The 16,290-nt window shown below is 42.3% G+C and overlaps 1 protein-coding gene across 21 annotated transcripts in view; it reads right to left on the bottom strand.

Annotated features, from left to right (window-relative positions):
• LOC121319967 (neuronal cell adhesion molecule-like) overlaps positions 1-16,290 on the bottom strand; it is a 100,028-nt gene that overhangs the window by 26,865 nt on the left and 56,873 nt on the right. For 15 of the 21 annotated variants that reach the window (XM_041257980.1, XM_041257975.1, XM_041257981.1 and 12 more), the window contains exons 3-5: positions 2,506-2,695; positions 1,039-1,056; positions 3-108 (exon numbers count right to left, since the gene is read on the bottom strand). In XM_041257980.1, the coding sequence (XP_041113914.1) occupies positions 3-108; positions 1,039-1,056; positions 2,506-2,596 (215 nt within the window). In that variant the 5' untranslated portion in view covers positions 2,597-2,695. The remainder of the gene's footprint in view (positions 1-2; positions 109-1,038; positions 1,057-2,505; positions 2,696-16,290) is intronic. The other 6 variants (XM_041257983.1, XM_041257978.1, XM_041257994.1 and 3 more) reach the window with 1 other exon arrangement.

The following is a 16,290-nucleotide window of genomic DNA, read 5'->3' as shown; positions in this document are numbered from 1 at the left end:
ACCTGGGGGTAGGCTTTCCTTTCGCTTCACACTGTATAACAATATTCTCTCTCGGGTCTACTATGTAGTCCTTTGGAGACTGGTGAGTAAGAGTGGGTGGTTGTTGCACTGTATCAAAGAAAACAGTATTAGCTGACATGCCACCACAATTGTTGACTTACAATAAGCATGGGAAATCTATCATTGACAGCAATTCTGAGTCAGCACACAGCACACATGTCTGTGTCATCTCATAATCAAAAACAAATTATATAGGAGTGTGTGCTAAGCCAAAAGAAACTGTACTGCTTGAAAGCATCAAGTCCCTAATTATTTTCACCAATACATCATGCCATGTGTAGGCTTCATTTTGAAGTCCAGATATAATTGTAATAATTTAACAATACAGCAATTACACTCCAAGAACATGTAAATGCAGCATTTCTATGCTTGTCTACCTTTGAATGCTTGTCACTTATTATTTTGATACTACTGGTCCTAGCTAATATATTTCACAGTCTTTTACACGATTAAAGCAGTGGGTTCAATGGCAATGATGGAAACTGAGTTCCTGAGTTACAGTATTTTGCATACTATTAAGCCTTGCAAAAAATGGCCACTGAGCGGAGCATTAAGAAAATCTATAAAGTCTTGCTTTGCATCGGCAGCGCCAGATGCAGTCATTTTTAACCCAGGTTCCAGATTCTTGCTTTCTTTACTAAGCTCAAACAGAGCTTTCCAATTGCTCTGTTTAGGAAATGTATTTATTTATCTTTTAATTCATAAATGGGAATGTCAGACAGATTCCACAGCATTGTTTTGGTCAGTAGTAAGAGAATATGAAATATGCTCGTTAGGAATTCATATCTTGATTACAATGTCAAATTAAAACATAGCCACAGTAAAAGAAACCACACACATTGTGATGCATGCAAATTCCACACAACTCCACATCAGCTCAGTTCAACCTTACTTCAAAAAGTGCAAAAAAACAGCAAACAACAATGTGGTGAAGTTGCACAAGCCTTTACATGCACATCACCGCACTGCACAACTTACATCCTTCCAGAATTTTTGCTGTTTTCCCCCCCCAGGAATCAGCAAAACAATTGGCAGACAGATTAAAGAAAACCAGATGTTAGTTTGGAGGAAGCAAAAACTTAGAAGCATATGGTAAATATGTCCTTAAAACTGGGGTTACTCATTAAGTTTAATGTGCACAGTGATCAAAATATACTTAGTGCACTGAACAGTGTTAAGTATTTAATGGGATGTGCTTGAGATGCCGCTAAATCTCTTGATCAAAAGGCCACAAGGAAGAGCAAACTTAGGGCTTAGCTACATGCCACCTTTGTTGCTCAATGTTACTCTAGTAAAAAATGTCAACTAAACTTGTAACCACAGTAACTCTCAGAAAGTACTTAAAATGACATTGGCTAAGACATGAAATGAGATTAGCGGTAACCCCTGAAATGAGGGGAAAAAACTAATTCTGTTTTGATAGCTTTAGTTATACAGCAGTGACTAACAAAATTAAGACTGTACTGTACATGTCAATACTAAAGCACATGTTATATTCCTTATGAAACATGTATTCAGTGCTGGGACTAAATAGCCTTTTAAGAGTTGGAACAGATAACAGTCCTACTGTGTTTCTAGAGGCAGTGATTCGTGGTGCTCTGTTGCATATTGCTGCCTTTAAAATATTTATTGTGCTCATTCTAGCCACCATATCTCGCTTTTTATACGACTCAAATACACTGCAAATTCCTACATTGTAGGGACATTGACTAATGTGGGCTAATTGTACAAACAAAAGGCGTAAAGCTAGACCTTGGAACTTGAAAAACATGTCAATATTATCATTATATATATATATATATATATATATATATATATATATATATATATATATATATATATAAAACATTTCCTCAGCATACAAACAGCAGGATCAAAGAGGACCAGTAGATCCCTAGGCTGATGCGGCAGTATGAAGCACCCAAACAGATATGTGGTAACATTATTTGAATTTAAATCATGGTCTTTCAGCTAGTCTATAGTCCTGCTGTAAAGCAACACTGGCTAAATAAATAATAAAAAAAAATCAAACACAGTTAGAAGAGATTGTTTCTACTGTAAGTGTCCTATACTTTGCACTGAGCTCAATACTTAAGAGTTTGAATCCTTCTGGAGCTACTCTATTGACAAAGTATACTGTGGATTATTAAAATATCAAAATTTCAGCTCCGTTTCACACCCTCAGATTTGTTCTTATGGACACTTCCTTTTTTTTAGAAATGCATTTTAATGTGTTCAAAAATGTATTATAGAACACTACAGAGTACAATATAAGTAATGTCTCCCAGATCGCATACCAAAAGAATGTCTAAAAACATCAATCTTCTATCAATGGTAATTATTGTTTCTTATTCTCCAAAATTTAAATAATAATTCATGTAATACATTATTTATGTTTTTTATATTTTTTATAATTTTTTTGTTTATTATTAATGTGCTACTTACGATCAAGTGGTACATCCAAGGCTGTAATTACATGACACACAAGAAGAATCAATGGAGGTCCAGCAGGGGTTAAACATCTCTTCCTCAGCATATTTTAATACTGTTAGTGGCCTCCCACTGAGAAAGTCCCTCTTCTCTCCTGAATCAGGACTATACCTTTAGGATTCAGCACATCCAGTAAATCTGCCAGCTGAAGGGAGAAAAGAGAGCAGCCTGCTATTAATACTGCAGGCAGGGCTAACCACAGCACTGGGAGACTGGGAAAATAGGCTTCTTGAAATATTTTGCACATAACATCAAACAAAAAAGAAACACACATCTCCATGCAATTTTCCAAGTCTTTCCTTTTTCAAATGGTCTTCAGTGGCAATGATTGGCACAACAATGATAATGGTTCTGTGCAGGGGGGTTAGGACAGAGGTACTGTATGAGCCTCTGGCAGAACAGTACCACATTGGTTTCTTTAGCTCAACAACCTGGCATTATAATGGTACTTCATTGGCATTTGTCAAACATTTACAGTATCAAAGAATATCTTGGAGTTTCAGTGCTGTAGTCAACAGCAATAAACACACATTCTATGGTGTTTACCATCAACATTTTTGTACTTTATTTTAGTCTGAAATGGTCTCTGCAATATGTGCAGTATATGTGGAGATGGGAACAGGTCATGAGATACCACTATAAAACAAACTAAATTAGCACTAGAAATGTTTAAAACAAAACCTTTATTAAACATATATTATAAGCTGGGAAATAGTTTGTTTCATACATATTTTCAGCACATATTGAACATGGAAAATAATGTACAGTGTTATTTACTCTGTTGATGTGTGATTAAATCATCCTTGGGTTTTATTAACTATAAAATCAAAACAGTAACACAATTAAAAAAAAAAAAAAAGAATGGGCGATAGAATTTATTTTGTGCGGTCTTTGAACTGGCTAAACAGATGATAATGCTGTGTTTAGCAAATAAGATTCTATTTTATTTTGCCTTAATAATCCAGTATGTGCCACAGGTATAATACATTATAGGGTCTGTTTTATTATTATTATTTGCTTATTTAGCAGACACCTTTATCCAAGGTGACTTACAGAGACTAGGGTGAATGAACTAAGCATCAGCTGCAGTCGCTTACAACAAAGTCTCACCTGAAGGACAGAGCACAAGGAGATTAAGTGACTTGCTCCCAGGGGACCCTCCTGGTTACATGCCAATTTCTCTAACCACTTAACCACAAGGCCTCCTTTAAGCAGTTATTTTTATTCTTTAAATATTGTTTTACCCCTCCTTGCCCATTTATATGCTTCAATAAAGCTGATATTTGTTTAAAATAAATGCAAGCATACAGTCAGATTTCAGTTTAACATCAACATTCAACATCTTTGCATTACGAGAAAAAGCAGTTCCCTTTCAATTCGAAAATAACCATCAACGTATGGGACATTGCCGTCAGGTAGTAGGGATTGGCTGAGCTTTATAGCAAAGCTGCCGACAGGCCTCTGCGCAAGCTGGCGTGTAAGCCCGCCCCCCTGGGAGCTTACTATACGCAGCACGCAGAGACTCTCTTCCTCTTTTGTCTTCAGCATCGGTAGCGGTAGGTAATAGAGCACGTACTGATTGTACTCTCAAAAGCTTAGGCTTGACAAGCTGGTTTTTTCCCCTTCTCCGAGTTTATTTCAGTTAAGTTATTACTTTGAGCTTGGATTATATAATTGTGTATATATATTTTATATATTACTTATATATCCTTTCACGCTTTGCTTCGGCATCGCGTTTTTGTTTAACCTCGTGGTCTCCGTCTTCTCTTATTATTTATAATATTATTATAAATATTATTATATATTGTGTGTTTTTGGGTTGTATATATTATTTTTCAGATATATATATATATATATATATATATATATATATATATATATATATATATATATATATATATATATTGTTTATGTTTAGCAACCGGAACGTCGGTAACGTGGCAGCCAGAACACACCGATCTGGTGGCTAGGACCGTGTGTGTGTGGAGTCTGCTTTGCAGCCCACTGTTATCTTCCACTGCTGTGTGTTCCCCACCGCGTGGTAGCTGTACGGTTTGCCCTACAGTCCCTCTACAGTACACCAAGCACTTGCTGCAACGTTCCAAAAAAATTTAAAAAATCCCTTTTCACCAGAAGAAGACGACCACCAAGCACATTTTCCTAGCACCAAGGTGTGTATATAAACACCAAATAGACACTGTACCAGCACTAGCGTCTCCGCTCTGTGGGTCAGCTGACGCTTAGGTGTCTTGTGCTAGCGTCTCGACGCTCGGTACTCGCTCTGCGGGGTGTCAGCGCTTCGGCACTTGGTTTAGCTCTTCCGCGCTTGGTGCAGCGCTTTGCGCTTGGGACTCGGTGCTCGACGCCAAGTGCATCGTTGCTCGACGCACGCACCTTGACGCTCGGTCTTCCGACGCTCTGTGCTCGGCGCTTCGACGCCACCGACTCGACGCTCGGCGCTTCGACGCCACGTCCTCGACGCTCGCCGCCTCGACGCTCGAGACTAGGCGCATCGATGCTCACCGCATCTTTTGCTCTTCGGGCTGAGAAGGCTTCCGGAGCGACCTCGCGGGTTGAGGTTTATTTTCAATTTCAGGGAACCAGGGTTGCATCCGCAACCTATCGTTCCCTTTCAATTCAAAAATAACCATCAACGTATGGGAACAGTGTACCCAAGCTGTCGCGAGGGAGGATTCTCGGCAGTAAGACAGACTTACGTCATAACGCAACTGCGTAGGTAATTCATCTAGGCATATGCGGAGCTGCGCCTCAGCGTCTATTCTCGCAATAACACCTGTCGTGAGTGGAATGGTAAACACCATACTGGCATCCTAGGGGGCCATAGGGTGTAGTACAGAAGCTCCAAATAGTGGAGCAGAAGAATCCAGTACATTTACCCAGTAAAACCTCATAAAAGTATGCAGTGTAGCCCAGCTGGCTGCCGCACAAATGTCCGACACTCCCTTAAAGAGGGCCCAGGATGTCGCCATACCCCTAGTGGAATGCGCCTTCAACTGCCCTGGTGGTGGAAGGCCTGCAGACTCATAAGCTAATTTAATAGCATCCACTATCCAATGGGAAAGACGTTGTTTAGACAACGGCTGACCCAAAGTCTTAGAACCATGGCATATGAACAACTTTTCCGTTTGCACAGGGCAGAGCGTGTGTAACCGTTCTTCCTCTGGGGAAGAAAAAGGAGGAGGATGGAACGCCATCAACTTGACTGGCTGGTTCATGTGGAACGGGGATATGACCTTTGGTAAAAAGGCTGGATTTGGACGCATGGAGACCTTAGAACCATCTCCTGCAAAACGAGTACATGAAGGATGCACTGACAGTGCATGTAACTCGCTGACACGTTTAGCTGACACCACCGACAGCAGAAACGCAGTCTTAGTTGAAACGAGCCTCATATCCACAGTGTGGAGAGGCTCAAATGGTGCCTTGGTAAGGGGTTCTAGCATCACATCAAGGCTCCATGACGGTAAACTGGTCATCCTTGGAGGTCGCAAGCGTCTTGCGCCTTTAAGGAACTGAGATACCAGAAAATGACAACCTGGCAATAATCCGTCAATACGTACATGGCAAGCTGATATGGCAGCTAAATACACCTTAAGTGTAGAAGGAGATTTCCCCTCATCTAACAGCTTCTGTAGAAACTGTAATATTACTGCTCGCAGGGGAAGCTCCCGCGGTTGACCCTGCAGTAACTGCACCACGCTCGGGAACCATATTCTCCAAGGCCACCGAGGAGCGATCAGAATCACTGTCGCTTGCTCTACCCTGACCTTTTCTAAGAGGGCGGGGAGCATCGGAATTGGTGGAAACGCATATAGGAGGACTGGCGGCCATTCGTGAGCCAGTGTGTCGACTCCTAGGGGGATGTCGGGGTCCCTCACCGAGAACCATAGGGGGCAGTGCGTGGTCTCTCGCGAAGCGAAGAGATCTACCTGCGCTCTGCTGAACCATTCCCAGATGCGCTCTACCACCTGAGGGTGGAGACGCCATTCACCTGCAAGAGGGCTCTCCTCCGCTGCGTAACTGGCTCTGCCCGGTAGGTGAACCGCGCGCAGAGAGGTAAAGCGCGGCTGTGCCCATAGCAACAGCCGTGCTACCATTCGATGAAGGCGGGGGGACCGTAGGCTGCCCTGGCGGTTGATATACGCCACAACCGTGGTGTTGTCCGACCGCACCAACATGTGCTTGTGTAGAAGCACCGGCAAGAAGTGCCGAAGTGCCGAAGGGCGCGGTCCACTGCTCTGAGTTCCAGAGCATTGATGTGGGCCTACCTCCATGGTCCTGAACACACTCCGCGGGTCCCTGAGCCGTTCCAGACTGCTCCCCAACCTTGGTTGGAAGCGTCGGTCGTAATCACTTCCCTCCGGAAGATGGGACCCAAGGCCACCCTGGCGGATGTTTGACGGAACTTTCCACCAGCGTAGTGCTTCCAAGCAGGTTCGGGATACCGTCAACCTGCGGTGTTTATCTCTCCGTGGATGTAACGTGAAGGCATTGAACCAGGCCTGTAGAGGTCTCTGGTGTAATAAGCCCAAGGGGAGGTCTTGCGAGGCGGCAGCCATCAGCCCCAGCATGTGCTGACACAGCTCCATGCTGATTGTTTCTCTCAACCTGAAAAGGGAGAGACACCGTTCCAGTGAGGCAACTCTTTGTATCGATAAGGTCGCTTCCATGGACAATGAGTCCAGATGCAACTCCACGAACTCGGTCTGTTGGCTTGGCACGATGCGGCTCTTCTCTGTATTGACCTTCAGACCCAGCCGCTGAAGATGGTTCGTAACCATCACTGTGTGCTGTGCCAGCTGCTCTTTTGACTGCGTACAGACGAGCCAGTCGTCCAGATATTTCAGCAGTCGAACACCTTGAGCCCGCAAAGGGGCTAAAATGGCGTCCATACATTTTGAAAAGGTTCGAGGAGCTAGAGACAGACCGAATGGGAGGACACAAAACTCGTACACCCTGCTCTGGAATGCGAAACGCAGATACTTCCTGTGACCCGGGCAGATGGGAACGTGAAAGTACGCATCTGTCAGGTCCACGGTGGTAAACCAGTCGCCGTGACGGACTAACTGGATGATGTGCCTGTGCGTAAGCATCCTGAACGATAACCTCTGTAGGTATCTGTTCAGTACTCGCAGATCTAAAATAGGGCAGAACCCACCGTCCCTCTTGGGCACTAGAAAGTATTTGGAATAGAACCCTTGGTCAATCAGAGCAGGGTCTACTTGTTGAATAGCACGCTTCCTGAGCAGTACCCGTATCTCCACATTCAGAGCTGAGGACTGAACCGAGTCCTTCACTGCAGTTACAACCACCCCCCTGAAGGGGGGAGGCTTTAACCGGAACTGAAGCGTGTACCCGGTGGAAATGGTCTTGTGCACCCGGATGTCGTTGGCGCACTGTTGCCAGAACTGGATCTGTGGAATGGTGTAGGGGTGAGCTAATAGCTGCCTGGGTGTCTCAGGGCTGCTTTGGCTGCACTCGCTCACGAGGGGCCTGGCTAGAGCCACGAGGACGTGACCTGCCACCACCTCTAGGGCGCCATTCCACGCGCCGTGGTCTTGCAAAACCAGGCTGGCCACGTGCTGATGGACCTACAGGGGAAGTCCTACTACCCCGTGGTTGCATCTGTTGCTGTGGCGGTGTCTTACGCCAAGGCTGTTCCTGAGGCTGCTTCGGCTGGAACTGCTTGGCCACATCTTGGCCATTTGCTGTGACGCCTCCCGTGCCTTGACGGAGCGTTGCAGCATCTCCTCCACTGTCGGACCAAACGTGTGTCCGGGAGTGATTGGAGCGTCCAGCAAGAGGGCCTTATCAGGCTCCTGCACTCTCGCCTGCGAGAGTCAGAGCTGTCTTCTGGCCACCACCATAGAAGCAATGCTCCTGCCTTGAACCCGCGCGTTTAACTGGGCCAACCTTACCAGCAGCTGGCTGACAGTGCCTAGCTCGCCTCTGAGGGCCGCAGAAGGGCACTCAGATAAGTCCCTTATCAGTGCCGCCTGGTACACTGTCAGTAGACTGGCTACATTAGACAGTCTGACTGCCTCCGTGGCCGCAGAGTACCCTTTTTTGAGGTGTATTTCTGTGGTCCTGCACTGCTTATTAGGACACGCTGGGTCTTTAGTAAGCCCAGACAGTGTCGGCGTCTTCACCAATGCAGCGAACGCAGCGTCCACCAGTGGAAAGGACGCTAGGCCGGCCTCACTGGCCCCCTGCATAGTAAAGGCCGAAGCCTTGCGAGACGTCGCAGGAGCAGAGGCCGGAGCCCCCTAGGTAGACTGCACCTCTTTGACAAAGTCCAGGAATGCCGGGAACATCCTGGACTGATGGGACTGGGCTGAAGGCAACTAGACCAGAGATCGCCGGGGAAGCTCTGTCTGGGACCAATCAATACCTAAGTGGCAGGTTGCTCTGTCAACCACAGACCACATAGGGTCATCAGTGTCCATCAGCTCGGACTCAACATCCTGGTCCTAGTGGTGGGAGGCTACCTCAGCCTCTACACTGTCCCCTTCCAGGATGTCAGAAGCATCTCTGGAGACAGCATCTATATCCCAGTCCTTCTGCGACTGCATTGGAAGGGAACTAGCCAATGAAGATTGTGGGGGGGGCCGCTGGTTGGCTGGAGACAGGCCCAGTGGGCTGCTCTGGGGCTCGAGGCACTGCTGTAGCCAGAGACATAAGCAGGGCCTGCTGTCCCATCATGACCTCCATGAATTGGGACATTTTGGAGGTTAACTCCACCACCTCAGATCTATCTCTGTGTTGCCTGTCTCGCCGAGGGGAACGAGAGTGTCCTGTACGTCAAGGCAATCTAGAGTGCGACCTAAACTCCTGACGAGGGCGTGCCCTAGAAGGGGAGGGGCTGCTAGCCCGAGCGCGTCTGGTGTGGGACCTCTGAGCAGCTGTAATCTGGGAGGCTGGGCTCGTGGAGAGCTGCAGTCGCCCTGGCAGCGTCGCCGTGGATGATGGCGGGGCTGAAATAGTGTGGGAAGAACCCGATGAAGGGGAGTGCCTACCCACTGACTTCTTGGCACTTTGCCTAAGGGCGCGAGTCTGAAACCCAGCACAAGACTGGCAAAAAGCCCTATCCGCCAGCGCGGATGCGGCGTGCTCCGGCCCGAGGCATGCCACGCACTCCTCATGCGGGTCAATGGCAGGCAGGTTTGCCTGGCAGGATGTGCAGCAGTGAAAGCCCGACATTTTGGGCGAACATGGCACAACAAACATTGCCCAAACGCCGATCGAAAACGTCGAGCAATGAGCGGGAGAGCGCCGATGAGTCGAGCGTTTAGTGTCGAGGCGGTGGGCCGTCGAGCATATGGCGCAGAAGCACAGAATGTCGAGCGTCGAGCGTTGATGGGCCGAAGCGCCGAGTGTTGAGCATCGATTCGCCGAGAGTCGATGCGCCGAGCGCCAATGTGCCTAGTGTCGAGCGTCGAGGACGTGGCGTCGAAGCGCCGAGCGTCGAGCCGGTGGTGTCGAAGCGCCGAGCACCGAGCGTCGGAACACCAAGTGCCGAAGCGCTGACACCCCGCAGAGCGAGTACCGAGCGTCGAGACGCTAGTACAAGACACCTAAGCGTCAGCTGACCCACAGAGCGGAGACGCTAGTGCTGGTACAGTGTCTATCTGGTGTTTATATACTCACCTTGGTGCTACAAAATGTGCTTGGTGGTCGTCTTCTTCTGGTGAAAAGGGATTTTTTGTATTTTTTTAATTTTTTTGGAACGTTGCAGCAAGTGCTTGGTGTACACTATTACTTATTAATCTGTTAATAACAAGTATACCACTCACCACTGCGTCCTTCTGCTTGGAGGTACAAGTTAGCTTGAAATAAGTGTCAGGCTGCTCTTTCCCAAGGTTATAAGCATTTGAAATGCATTTACTGCAGATTCCAACGTGCCTGTGCTGTTTGGCCATACACTAATTATTGACAGAACTGGAAGCTGAGTGCAATTTAATCTACTCACTGAAGCTCTAAACCAATGTGCTCATGTGATTTTGTGCAAGATGGCAAATCAGTACGCAGAGAGATTGATTAGACACTTGCAGTTCCCACTATCCCTTCACAAAACCAGCATTGTAAATGCCATTTCTGTATTGTCCCAAACTGCTAAATGTAGTCTCAGGTGAAACGTCACAGTTAACTATCATACTATCATTTTAAGGATGTTCTTCAAAGACAGAATTTGCTGCATCCAAGAATGTGGTGCATGTAACAATACAGACTATTTGCACACAGTGGCAGAAAAGAGATTTCAGAAAATCAGGAAGGAAATGCAGATTTACTGTAGTGATTAAATGAAATGCGTCGTTATGAAGCTTTAAAATGTACACAGCTGTGTCTCATGTACCATTTTATTGTGTAAATCCTTTACATATGACATGCCTGTCAGAGATTCAAATATGTATATTACAGTCACCAAAAAACTACATAAATAAAAATGGAAGTGGATGCAAGCCTTATATATCATATTACCATCCAATAAGTATTAGGGCATATTGGGACAGAGTACTGTCCAAATACTGTGGCAATTAAGCTTGTTTTTAAACATAATCTAGTCCTCAAAGAGCCTACAGCAGCATTTTCCCCAATGACATACTGTATGTTGTTTCCTGCTTCCCCCAGGTAAGGGGCTTGCTTGCGTTATTAATAGTATTGAACTTTCTGTAAATTGCTATGATAAAACATTAAGTACCAGAAATGGCTGTTCCAAAGTAGTATAATTTGACAGTTATTTTAAGCTTTATATTATATATATAAAATCTGGTGCTAACAACATATTAAAAATAAATACAACAGACACAGTTTACTAACCCATCTGTTCTGTGTTCCCTCTATTTTCATTAACGGAAGAGGTTTGTACAAGAAAAAAGTGGTTCTTAAACTACACTTGCTAGTGTACTCTGACTCCTATGTGTCTGTGTGACAGAGGTTGAATGGTTCTTGGAGTTAGATCTCCTTCCCGACCTGTGAGGCAGCTGCATAAAGGGAACAGAATACCCTGCACTAAATGGCATTAGTTTATTCCCAGGGTTAGGTGGAAGTCGGCCAGAAAGGGGGCAAAGCTACAGTACATGAACTCATTGACCCGCATGGCATCCGCGGATTGGAGGAGGGAATGCGCTTGTTGAGCAAGGGGGTCATGGGTGACATTATAAAAAGGGGACGTAGTGATGTGATCTGTTCCTTTGCGAATGATTACAATTAATGACCAGAGGGAGAACCTGTGATGTAAAACGTGAGAGTTTTGTTTGTTTTTATTTGTTGTTAATAATACTATGTGTAATTATTTGGACGGCTAACATGATCCGGAAAGCTGTCGCCAAAGGCCAGCACTAAACTCGGATCAACATCACTGCACTTTGTTTCACAAAGAACCATATTCACCACGAGCACTTGAATAAGCACTGTTTGTGTTTGTTTTGTGTTACGTGTGGGTGAATTAAAAATGTTACTATTATTATTTCAAGGCCAACCCGTGGATTACAAATAAGCAATACATGCTGCTGTACTGCTTCATTACCATTGCTATTACTTACTGTTGTTTTGCTATCATACCATTGGATTTAAAAACCATTAAACAACATTGCACCTGGATTATAATTGTCTGTCTGTTCATTGATCACCTGCGCCTGCACACTGTTAACCACTTTGCCACAGTCTGTCATTGCGTGTTACAGAAAATACTTTTTGCTCAATGACCAGTAAAACTAGAGAGGAAACAAAAGTTTAGCTAAAATGCCTCTGCAAATGTTACACAGTCTTGGTTTACTCAAACATGCTATGATTTCTCTGGAATAAAGTTACAATTAATTTCAAGAATACAAACAGAAGATAAGCACATTTACATTCTAACTCCACACAGAAAACAGCACCACAGTTGTCTATAACTACAAAAAAAATTAGAAATTGTTTCTTTTAGGGCCCTGGATCGGTTGCTTTTTTTACTAAGCAGTTCCATAACCACATGCCCAATGATGTTATATTAATTGCTTGTTTCATAAAAATATATGACAGATTATTACCACATTTACCACATGCAATTTAAAGAAGCACAATTAAAGTCATTAGAAAGTTGCATTATTCAGCTGCAATGCAATAAAGCAAACTGTTATCCAACTCATCAATATGATGATGCCAATTACTTTCATCTCAATGACTGGATCTGTTTTCACAAGCCATTAATTTACAGCTTCGAGGTTGAAAGTTTCATTTATTCTGAGGGATATCTATATATCTATATCTATATCTATATATATATCTATATATATATATATATATATATATATATCTATATATATATATATATATATATATATATATATATATATATTATATATATATATATATATATATATATCCCCCTATTGTCTCGCCCAAATCAGAAAATAAATAAAATAAAACACTGGTTTACCAAATTACCAAAGATGTTCACCTGTTTTGTTCATTGTATTACAAACAAAAGTGGCAATTACAACACAAATAAATGTATTACTTTTGTATTAATATGATTTACATGCTTTAGGGACATTGCTAGACTGTGTATATAGACAAATGTACATATAATTAGAATGTGTTTGCTTAATGTTAATACTCACAATAGTGTGTAGATAATATAAGGTCTTTGTTTCAGAGCTTTGCTATCAGCTGTTACTTTAATTTTTACCTCAGGCTTTTATTTTCAAAAGCAGCAATCCAATTAACATATAAGACTATTAAAATGTCAACATTCTGCTTTACTTCATTTAATTGTTAGTTATCTTTTTCTAATAGTTTATTTCTAAAAGAACTAATTTACTTTCGTGATTTTTACTTCACCTCAAGAATGATCCACAACTTATAGTCCTATATTTGTCCATAGAGCAGGTAGAGCACTGTTAGAGGAAGTGAGAATTTCTGTATCCATTCTGCCCTGCACATGCTCATCAGCATTGCCCTGAAGTTTAGTCTCAATGTCCTTCCATTCCAAGACCACTTAAGAGACCTCCAGTAGGTTTAAAGTCCTGCTAACACATTCATCTAATCGAATTCAGTAGGGCCGGAGACAATGGCGTCACAATACAACCAATATCATCAGGAATAAAGGATCTCAAATCTACTATCAAACTAGTTATAATTGGCTATAAGTGGGTGCTTGTGATGGATGCTGCCTAATGTATCCAAATGTAAGCTCCCTGAATTGTGATTGGTGCACCGCATGATGGCTCTCTCAAATTAAGGTCAGTAGAGGTTCATTCACACTGAACCTCTGCAAGTTTGGGAAATTATTAATGTCCCTATCATTGTATTCTTGGCTGGTATCTAAAGCCCATGGAACATGTAACCTAACGTTTAGGCAAGTTTTAAAGGCTTTTCAAGAAGCTTCAGTAAAAGGAATATTTTAGATATAAAATTCTTTGGTGTGGGGAGAGTTCAAGCAAAATCAACTATATTACTTTTGAAAACTTGGTTCAAATTGTCTAAAAAGAACATACGGTACTCACAAAGTTTCTTCAACTGTTTCATAATACACACAGGGTCAGACTAATATTAATTAAAGGGGTTTTTATAGCATGTGTATTTTAAAACGATCATGCTGTTACTAGATTGCAACTGTGATATGATTTATTGCTCGGACTGGATACCTGAGAAAAGTTGGTATAATCTAAGAGAAATAATGCTCTCATTTACAAATAAGAGACTTTTTTAAAAAATATTGTCTTAGGAATGACTGACTTTTAAATCTCACATCAATCAGAGCACAGTGGTTTGTTCTATGGTAAGACTACTAAGAACTGACCTTTTTATTGTAGCGATCAACAGACAGAACTCAAATACTTGAGAAATGTGGATCAAACAATTCTGAGGCGGTTTAGGGAATCCCTTTGTTTAGTGAAATCTACATATTGCAGTTCTCAGAATAATTAGTCTTTTAATTTACTCTGAAAGAATACTATCACTACTGATCCTCTTTGTCAGGATTAATATCATATAAACAGCGCTTCAGAAATGCTGGCTTTAAACCAACCCAGTACCTGTTTTGAGTTTAAACCAGGTCATATGAACCTTCATGCTGACAGCATACAGTAAATTCATTCAGGTTTTTGAATAGCCCATTTTTAAACAATACTCAAGCAAATATTCTGGCCAATTTACAATACGAACAATGATAATTATATGAATGGCACTGAAGTAATTAAAATGCTAGGTCACAAAGAATGTCAACCCACTTTCTATTATTTTACATAGATGCACATTGCATGACTAATGCTCCTTCTTACCAAATGTATGTACAGGTTTAGGTAAGATTAAAGTTATTTAATCCTCTAAGGAAATTATAAGCATTGCAGATAACACTGCACTATAGTGTAAAGTGTCCTTTCAGATATGCTACCACTTATCAAAAGACATAAATGAATGCTGTTTTTTAACAATACAAATTTAAAGGTGTGTAAATACTGTCACTCAGCAGACAAGACACTTCATTCATTTGGCTGGCTTTAATTCAGCCCAGTGAATTAGTCCATAGCAATTTTCACATGGACTTCCCATCAGCAGACTAATTGGTTTTGTAACCATAATGAGCACGCCACATCGAACACCAGATTGAACACCAAGGTCACTTAGAATGGAAATGAACTGGGTAGGACGATGACACACAACCAAACAACCGGCGTAGTTTGTAACCTAAACTAAAATATGTTTACAATAGAAAAGCACACAACACCATAGCATAGGTAAGCAATGAAAATCCATATACAATTAAGATGAACGAAACTTCACATGTAACTTAGGATCAGTGCATCAAAAAATGCTAACTTCGGAAACCAAACAAAAGAAGCAAACCAAATAAAAATATAGGGCTCAAAGCCTGACTCTATATATCAGCTTCTACACAACTGAAACAAACAAGTCTCTTACATAACTCCTATAAAGTAACTATTTACATTTTTAATATAGGGATATAATAAAAGCTACACATTTGACACTGTTCAGGCAAAACATTCCAACTGATTACACTTTATTATCAAACAACAGTACTAATAAATGTAAACCTTAGGCAATAGTACTGTTTGCATGCAGTCAAGGTACTAATTTAGTCTAATGTGAATGGCTAATTGGTACCAACATTTTCTAGTTTTTCAGGCAGAACTGAAGTCCATTTTATGACTTGTACTGTCTATTTAGCTGTTTTTAAACTATATACTCCCATCAGATGATGCATGTAAAGAGCACCAAACTTTAAAGTTAAAGAAAAGCAGATGCATTTTTTTTTTTTTTTTTACATTATGGCAAACAGCTAAATGATGATTTTGTGTATGCACTTGCATTTCACTAACCACATTATATCTTACAAATGATGCCATTACTTAACAAAATCAACTTTGCTCAACCTCTCAAATAAAAAACAAATGACAAAAAGTCAAAAGTCAAAGACTAGTTAGTCCATAAGCTAAAACTCAAAAAGCCCTTATTTTTTTAAGTTCGCTGCACCCCCCGTCAGACAAAGGTTTTTTAGCATCATTTTGCTCCTTAACATGTCTAGATTTATTTTCTGCCTGTTGCAAAGCTATGTTTTTATATACAACAACGTTTTGTTTACATACCCGCACTGCGCTACACACAGCAGAACGGTGTCACTGCATAACACTATGTAACACAATTTTTGTTCCTGGGTAGTAAGTGTTATTTCCTAATTGCTTATGCCTCAAAAGTATAGAAAATGTCTATTATTCC

This window comes from Polyodon spathula, chromosome 8 (assembly GCF_017654505.1).
Source record: "Polyodon spathula isolate WHYD16114869_AA chromosome 8, ASM1765450v1, whole genome shotgun sequence".
In the NCBI taxonomy this organism is placed as follows: domain Eukaryota; kingdom Metazoa; phylum Chordata; class Actinopteri; order Acipenseriformes; family Polyodontidae; genus Polyodon; species Polyodon spathula.
Note: the sequence above shows the minus strand (reverse complement) of the source record. Positions and strands in the feature narration are given on the sequence as shown.